The sequence below is a fragment of the Tinamus guttatus genome, unplaced genomic scaffold, assembly GCF_059628265.1.
Source record: "Tinamus guttatus ecotype Peru unplaced genomic scaffold, ASM5962826v1 Tinamus_guttatus_pri_ptg000415l, whole genome shotgun sequence".
In the NCBI taxonomy this organism is placed as follows: domain Eukaryota; kingdom Metazoa; phylum Chordata; class Aves; order Tinamiformes; family Tinamidae; genus Tinamus; species Tinamus guttatus.
This window is the reverse complement of record NW_028288949.1, coordinates 713545-722772: the sequence shown is the minus strand read 5'-3', so window position 1 is coordinate 722772 and position 9228 is coordinate 713545. Positions and strand designations below refer to the sequence as shown.

At 36.2% G+C, this 9228-nt stretch overlaps 1 protein-coding gene across 1 annotated transcript in view; it reads left to right on the top strand.

Moving 5' to 3' along the window:
* The first annotated feature begins 5724 nt into the window (after positions 1-5724).
* LOC104568323 (poly(A) RNA polymerase GLD2-like) overlaps positions 5725-9228 on the top strand; it is a 47425-nt gene continuing 43921 nt past the window's right edge. The window contains exons 1-3 of the mRNA XM_010215212.2: positions 5725-5912; positions 6550-6675; positions 8511-8760. Of these exons, the coding sequence (XP_010213514.2) occupies positions 5758-5912; positions 6550-6675; positions 8511-8760 (531 nt within the window). The 5' untranslated portion in view covers positions 5725-5757. The remainder of the gene's footprint in view (positions 5913-6549; positions 6676-8510; positions 8761-9228) is intronic.

Here is a 9228-nt window from a genome sequence, read left to right as displayed (position 1 = left end):
CAAATATTAGAACATTTTATTTCAAAGTCTTTATACTTAAAATGTACCTTATTCTGTCAACCCTTTTATAACTTTACAAATACTTTTTGTGTAAAGAAGCTTGTAATATCCAGAATAGTATTATCTTCAAAAATCTTTCAGGAAGGATAAGAGTAAGGAATTGCTTAATAGCCAGGAAAAGCAGATTATTCTGTCCATATGTCCACTGCCTACCTCTTCTTCCCCTCCGCCCCTAGTTTGGGTTTCTAAGGCACAAAGTTAAGTTAATCATTAGGTATATGATCCATTAACGATTTTTTTTTTAAGCTATTGGTAAAAAGACCAGCTAGGTCACAGTGAAATATCAGCTAGACTTTCATAGCAGTAATCAAATTCTCTGTTAAAGGATTAACCTTCAGAAATTGGCTTATCATGTAAACCTTTCAAATACTTTACTGATTAATTTAGGAGACGAGGGATCATTCATGGGTAGACATTTTTAAGTCATCCCAAATAAAAATCACCATACATACATATTAAGCCATAGATCATCAGAATAGATTTACATAATCTGTATTTTATAATTTTAAGCTATAATACATACGCACATTAGTATAGTTAATATACATTGGCATATTTATATATTAATTGATTTTTGAGTGCACTGTATGTTAACAATATATATATATTTATATAAATTAACTTATAAATATATCAACTGATTTCTCACTTGAAAAGCACTAGAGAAAGCAGGTATGGGCATAAAATAAAAATCATTGATAAGTCAGAAACAACATAAAATATTTTGTATTTCTTAATTAAAGAAAACTATGAATTTTACCTTCAGCATTTTCTTGATAAGCTTGTGAATTTTGTAGTTAAGGTGGATACTTATATATTTATATGGACATCTGCCAAAATCTAGCAAGTAATTTGTTTTTACTTTTGTTTTCTTTAATACAGTTTCTTAATGCACATCTGATATAAGTTCTTTGTATTATTAGTAAAATCCAATATTGTTTTAATTAATAAATTTGCTTTTGCCTGGTACAGAAGATTTATTTTAGATTTAAGTCTCTGGTCTGGCTTCAATCCCAGAATATCCTGATTTCTAAACAAACTGCAAAGTGTATCATATGGGTATCATGATTAAAAAAACTACTAGACAGTAGTCTAGTCAGGATCACCGTGGATCCTGAGCCATATTAATCCCTGTTAAAGCTCCATTTATTTCATTGGAGGTTATATTTCTTATTTTAATATACTCGCCATGCTCTGTCTCAGTGCAAAATATGAAAAAGGATATATGTAAAATGAAACATTGTGCTGATGCAACTTTCATTATTCCATATCTGGTCCTGGATTCTGGTGAAAAAAATGCATTGTAACTGCATCCCAAGCTGAAAAAAATGTTTCAAGAAATATATTTATAGAAAGTTGAATAGTTTCCTCATAGAAAAACATCACAGTTAACTGGGTAAATTATTCTTAATCTGATAACACTTTTAAAAGCTGTAGCATGCATTGCTCTTTTATAATAATGAGCTTCCTATCATAAAGTATATTGTAAACATTCTCCTGGACCAGCTCCCATAAGTCTTGTCTGGTGCAAAAGATAAAGAAAGGAGCCTATAGACTTTTTAAGAGCAAAGGTTTCCCTAGAAGATTAGACATTTCTCCACTTTCTCTACTTTTGCTATTAAATACTGAACTACTTTGACCAAATTTTCCACCTTTAAAGAGCAACTAAGCTTAGAACATTTTGGTGCAAAAAGAGTTTCAGAAAATTATGAATAAGACCAAACAGGAACTCTAATGTTGTAAAATTGGCACCCTCCACTGTTTTCGATTAAAATTCATGACCTCACTTCTATATTTTCAAACCATTCTATAACTGAGATTGCAGATGGTGTGCCAGACTTCTTTTACAGTGACTTCTGGAAGCCATTTTCTTCTCTATCTTTCAGGGCTAAATATTGTTCATAGTTTTTAAAGGCTGAATTCAGCCTCTGCTTCTATTTTAGATCACAAACTTATTTCACTCTTCATTCAGATTCTCTGTTGTTGTTCTAAAAAGTTTGTCCTACAAACTATCTCATTACAATATTCCATATCAATAATTTCTGTGGAGGTATAAACACAAGATCATTTCTAATCATATTCTACTGGAGAGATCTGCTGAAGTCTCAAGTGCTACTTTTCAAATTCCCCGTTGCTTAGGTTGTTCAGGAAAGTGTCTCTTGACCAGCAGTGTGATTCTTTGTCAGGAATATGTAAAAGTAGCTGTAAAGTTTTGCAGGTCTATTCTGGCAAAACAATCAAACAAAAAAAAAGAATATCTAAGCAATCTATTACAATTATTACTGCTATGATTTTCTGAGCTCACTGTCAGGATTAGAAAGCAAGGAAAAATGCACATACTGGAAAAATCAGAAGAATACATCATGCCATGGCATAGATATTTGTCTCAGAAGTCTGTTGGTGACTTGGAAAATATCAGATTATTTAGATGACTAAGTGAAATGTGCAGCTATTTTGACAAAGAGATAGCAGGCATGACATGCAAAAGAACCCTTAAGTGTGGGCAAGCTATGTCCCAAATGGTTAAGTATGTAGATTAAAGCAAACACAAAATAGCGGGTTGTGCCTGCTAGTGGAGTGGAGGAAAAGCAGACAAGTGAAAGCAGCAAAACAAGTTAGGTGTTGGGAACTATAAACCTCTCTCTCTTTCATTTTCAGTTGTACAACAAATGTGGGGCTTAATACACTACTACAAGTACTGCCTACTACCAATGCACAATTTACTGAAGAGACGTGGCAAATATGAAAAGCCTTGAAGAATGGCATGTTCCATTTTGTTTCCAACTAAATATGATAGCATATGAAGAGGGCTGAGTTCCAGATGAAAAATCAAGTTGAAGTCACATAAAAGTGCACATTGGCATATGAAAATAGAGGTCTACTATATGGCTCATTCTCTGTTAAAGCTCCCTTGGGGTTTAACACCTTCACATGGCAGAATTGATTTTCGATCTCAGCCCTTCCATTGCAAACTCTTATCAACACTCAAACAACTCCTGCCTTCTAAACCATAGCCTTTATCTCAGCCTTAAGCTTAACTGTGGGCTGATATGCAAATCTCTGAATTCTGCATTTTTCAGGGAACATTCATTTAAGGAATTCTTGACACTGTCCCTTGAGATTTGTTCTAGCACACCTACCATCTCTGGTGGCCAAACCTTCACTTAGTTACTCATATATTAACACTTTGACACACTTCTGCACTGCAGCTCGGTTAGAAACCACGGGTAAGTTTAAATGTCGAAGTACCTGCAGCGCCGTTCCTATCTCTTGCCTTTAGCCAGTACTGCTTGCTAGGGGAGCCCCGGCTGCTGCAGCCTCTTCCCTCTACTATTGATGCCAGCGGCGGGGCGGACGGGGTTTTGGAACGCGGGGCGGTAACGGCTGCCCAACGGCCGTACGGCGCATGTTGGGTGCGGGCGCGCATGTGCGGGGCGGTGCCGGCAACCGGCCCCGGCTGGGGCAGCGGTGGCTCCGCGGCCATTTCCTGCCGGCGCTTGTGCGGATCTGGGTTGGGGTTGTGCTTAGTTAAGAGCAGCCCTTCTTCTAAGCTCCTGACCTGGGGGGAGCTGAGCGGAGACCGGGACAGCACCTCACGCCTCAGCCCTGCGAGGGGGACTGAGCGGAGCAGGGTGGAGGCGGGGGGGGGGGTGGCGGGCTGCTGGGCGTCGCTGGCGCGCCCAGGCCTAGAGTGAGTGTTGCGGCGGGGGCACTGCGGCCGTCACTGGGGCGCGGGGCTGGGCAGGGGCTCGCGCTCTGTGCGCGGCGGCGGAGGGGCCGGAGCTGCCTCTCCGGGGCGCCTGTGCTGCTGCCTGACTGCGCTCCTGGTCTTGACTTGGGGAAAGTAATTTTGCTTTCTGGTGGTTGTAACGGCTAGAAGGCCATTACTTTCCAAACTACATCCCGAGTTTCTGTGTGCGGTTCTACTACTGTTGACCATGTTCTGCCGAATCCTTATGCCTGCTTTATGTAGTGCTGGCAGTGCCCAAAATTACCAGGGCCAAATGAGGTGCATAAACAGTTACATTGTGTACCTACTTCTAGAAATGGAAAAGCTCAAGAGACTTGTTTCTGTGAAACATAGTTTCCTTTTCTTTATCAATGGAGTCCTTACTATGCCTTTCTTTTTTTAAAGTGACAGAATTAGTGCTTCTGCATGTGTGTGTTGTGTTTTGTACTGTTGTATGTTGTTAGAATTGCAGGAAAATGTCACTCAGACTGCACCTAAATATCGGGTTACTTTCTCATTGTGCAGTGTTGTTTTTGCTCTTTAGAAGAATTGAGGATAAACACCTAAAATGGCTTAGCCTAGGGTCTTTGTTGATGCTGCCTGACGTTATAGCAGGAACTATAGCAGAATCAATGTGACTTAATTACTTTTTTTTTTTTTTTTAAGTATTACTTTGATAATTGAGAACTCTTAAGTTTATTCCAACTTAACTTTGGATGTGGTAATTGGTTTTCCATGCTCGTGCATGAATCGTCAGTGCTTTTTTTATTATATTACTGCAGCCTTGAGTTTATAAAAGTTATTAATTTTTTAATATATAATACAATAATTAGGAAAACAGTGCCATTGGTCTTAGGACTTCTAAATGTTCCTCTTACAATGCTTAATCAAACTGCTGTTTTATTTGAATCCCACTATTGCTGTAATAGGGTAAATATGTTCAAAGCACTAAGATCAAGTATGAATGGCAGTGTTAGTGGCACAGCTTGTTTGTTTGCAGAATTCTGCTTTAAGACTAAAATGAAACTGATTGATGAAACTTGAAAATAATGTTGTGTTTAGTCCTGCAGCTAAGAGTTTTATACAGGATGGGTAACTGGATTTTATGAGAGTTCTGGTCTTGCCAGGTACATGTAGGAAATAAGTTTGACATCTGAAGTTGAGTTTTTAGGTCAGGAATACTGATAAATTGCAAAATATTACGTATATACTATATATAATATCACATTGTTTTACCTCTTGAAGAGGCAGACTTTTTCATATAATCTTTCTGCTAATGTATAATGCATATAATAATGCAAGATCAAGTTGTCAGTTGTATCAGAATCAATTTTAAAATGGAGAGATAAAAACATAGACTTATTGTCAAAGGACTGTCCATTCTGCAGGCACACACACAAAACTACATTATGAATGTGATATTCTTAAAATGTAAGTAGATTACCTTCAAATAACTTTAATCCTTTAGCTGCCTTATTTGCTTATCATATTATGAAAATAAACTAATTTTGTTTGCAGTTTGTGATCAGCTGTATCATGTTCTTGTAGTGTAGTCAAGTGTTTCTTCATGTACCTTGTGAGCATCTTGGGGGAATTTTTGAAGTATAAAACATACTCAATTAAAAAGGTAATTTTACTTGGAAAAGTGAACAACTTTATTTTCTGTTACTCTCCTGAAGTAAAAGCTACAATTGAGAGATTTTTGAGCAAAATTAACTTTTAAAGTAAATAAAATAGTAATAGTGAAACTTGAACAGCATTGTATTTTCTTCCAGCGTAACCTGAAAGGTGATAAGCATGTCCACAATCACTGCACAATTTGTAGAAATAGATTTTAGATTATAGCATTCTTAACCCCAAAGTTTAAAAGATAACTAGTTGTTATTTTGTTGCCTGATATATTTTTCTTTTTTAATATGTTTTTGGGTAGGTAAAAGGATACATGTTTGCTTTCAGTAAAGAAGAGCATGTTCCCAAATTCCTCCAACTTGGGTCATCCACCCTTCCCTCCAAAACATCAGCAACGCAGTACCTTGTTCAATAAGCTTCCTCTAAACATACCACCTACTCTTCTCTCTCACCAGCATATTACTGATGCTCAGTTTAACTTCCAGAATGCAGTGTAAGTACAATAATACTTGATTTTTGATCAAGTTGATTTGGGGTAGGGGGTTGTAAAAGACAGCTGTCTTCTGAAATAAGTATTTTTGTTTATGGAAAATTATTGTCAGTATTTTTAAAATTATATTGCATAAAGCATGAAATCTAAAGAGAATATCTTGTGTGTCTTTAAAAAAAAACAAACAAACAAAAAAAAACACTATTTCACCTTTGTTGATGATCTGCAAGTTTTAATGCTTGTGTGTGTAATGTGAGATACTATTTCATTAGTTAACTCGTTTACTGACTAGTTAATAATTTTTACAACAATTTGTTAGTTTTAACAAATTCAGTTATGTATGTTCACTGGGGAATCCAGGAAGGAGATGAGAAGAAGAAACTCTTATGCATTGTGTGAAACTTGAAAAATGATAGTGCTTTTAGCCTTTTAGCTTTAATGCTGCCTTAAGCTACTTGGTTTGCAAAGTTTTAGCATATGTGCTGTCTACTGAAACTTCCTGTCTTTAATAGAAAAGAGAGGTGTGTTGTTTCTAAGAAGAAAAAATGACAGGACTTGCAAAGTTTACTTTTCTTCAGTAAATACAAATCGCCTAAAAAAAATTCTTGGTTATTGTATGAATAATGATTATGGACTGTAGTCTTTCTAGGACTCAGTTGAGTGGTAACCTTGCAACTTTTCCAACTGTTACATCTCAGCCATTGCTTTATGGAAATGGCAGTTCAGTACATGCATCTGCTGCCTCTACGTCATTCCGAGGAAGAAAGTAAGTTCTTTAGTGTGTGTGTGTATAGTTAACTCTGTGTAATAATTAATGTTTAACTAATTCTGATCATAATGTATGACATAGGTTATATATTGCATGCTTCTTGTGTGACTTGAATTTTGATGGAGCTTCTAAGAATAGTGAATAAAGCCTTTCTGATGTAGTCCACAATTCACATGTTATGGTACTTTGTAGTGTTCTTTTACTTGTTTTTGAGAACTTTATTCCATAGTAGTGATTTAATATGTGTAGTTTTTCTCTTGCAACAGTTGTAGCAGAACAGACTTGTTTGTTTTATTTTAATGTTGTAGTAGGTCCTAATCTATCTATGCTTGACTGATAGAAGGCTTGTATCAATACATTGAATGTTTTCTTGTTGATTTACCAAGTTGAGAGTAAAAAAGCTCCTTTAGTGTTTTGAGGGGAATTGTGATATTTTTCTGATGATGGACTAGATATTTCTCCTGCACTTCTTAATTATGTGAAGTTTTATTTATTCATTTATTTATTTTTTCAAACAAAGTTCTAAATTCAAGCACTTGAGGGGGGATTTTATGAAAACTTTTTTTTTTTTTTTCCTCCCTCCTTTTTGGAAAAACTTTACTAATTTAGGGAGCTTCCTTTGTGCAACAATAAGATAAATTCCAGATGAATGTAACTTTTATTTCTTCGTGACATGTTAGAAGAATTACTTTCCTATCCCGCTTATCAGTTGAGAAATAATAATTGAATTTTTTTTTTTTTTTTGCGGTTCTGTGAATCGGGTGATAGGGAGGAAGCCTTAAGAAACCCCATCTTTGAAACTCTTGCCTGTATGTTATTCCTCTTGCTGATAGGATATGAATAGTTGAATAGTTAAATACTTGTATAACCAATTATAACTTAGCATTATGCATCTCATCAACTAAAGAAAGTCCTGGTTTCACATGCTGTGTACATATTTTTTCCTTGAGCAGTCTGACTTATGGAAAACTATGCTGTGCTGAGGGACTTGCAGTCAACTAGTTATTTAGATCTTTAATCAACTCTTAAGGTATTTTCCATGGAGATCAGTTCATGTAAGTTCTCGGCTAAAATAAGCTGAAGTGAATATCCCCATACTCCTCAGTTTTTATGCAGGTACTTAATGTATAAGGGGCTATCCATAAGATGACAATCTCTTTTAAAGTACATATGAGTTTCTGTGACGAATTAATGTGGGAATAGAGTTTGTTTGTAAATGACCTTGTTTGTAAATGTTAGGTTTATGTTGATATGTTGAAATGTTGATAATGTTTGTAAATGTTAGGTTTATGACCTACATAGCTTAATACAATCGTTAGTTTGATTTGTCAAATGAATAGTGATTCTTTTTTGCCAAGATTACACATTTCACTGTCTGTACAATCTAAGCCTACACAGACAAATGCTGCATTTTGAATGGCTATTGTGGTAAGTTTGTGGGTATGTGTTTTTGGGGGGGGGGGGGGGGGGGGGGTGTTTTTTGGTTTTTAATATAGTATGACCAGTATTCATCTTTTCTAGCTGTCCTGCGTGACTGGACTTGCCCTTTGGTTTCAAGTAGCTAATATAAATTCTCTTGTTAAGCAATTTGCATCAATCCACTTCAAGGGTAGTTGCACTTCTGCAGTTGTATATTTTCTTGCATTTTCCAGTCCAGGTTTATTTCACTTAATATCTAGGACGGGGCATGCCTTTTGATTCTGTAGAATGTTTGGTTTTAGTGAAATACTCATGATTAATTACTGTGATTATTTGTACTTTGTAGCAAATATGCTTTAATCATAAGTTGGAGCTTTGGAAGCTTAGAATTGTTTTTGTGTTTTATTTTGTAGGAGAATAAGGGAACAAAGTGTTCCATGTGATGTTAAACGGCAGCGGTTTCATTCACCTCATCGCGAAACAACGGTAGTTAACCAAACAGTGCCTTTAGCAGAAGAACGTAGATACTCCTTCCCAGGATCCACTCCATCTCGACTGTTCCACGCGTGTTATTTTCCTGATTTAACTGGACATGTCCCTCCATTGCGAGACACTTTGTTTTCAGACCCTATAGAGACCACACTTCCTGTGGCTAAAGATAAGGTAATACTTACATATGCCTGTACTTTATGTTGCCCTCGTGAGGAGGTGAGACTTGTGATGCTGTGGAAGAGAACAGAAACTTCCACCGGGTCATTAAGTCTCTGCTGCTGTGCTTTATTTGTAAGGAATAGCAGTGTATTGAAAGGAGAGAAAAGTTATGGTTCATGTGTGTATATGCAGAAGAGGATGTCTTCAAGTGGCCAATGGAATTGGAACTGTTCCTTAAGAAAAGGATTGCAGCAAATCATTCTTTATATTTCATCTTGCATCAACATGATGGAAAGGATTTTTGTCAGTTGATTGTAGTGTATAGAAGTATTGTCATTAAAGAGGAGATAATCAACACCTGCCTCCACCAAAGATCTGACTACTACTTTGATTATTTGAGTGGGGTTGAAATAAAAATAATAATAAAAGAAAAAAAGCTAGCTTAAGTCAGTTTTTCATCTTTATTTTTATGCTTATTAT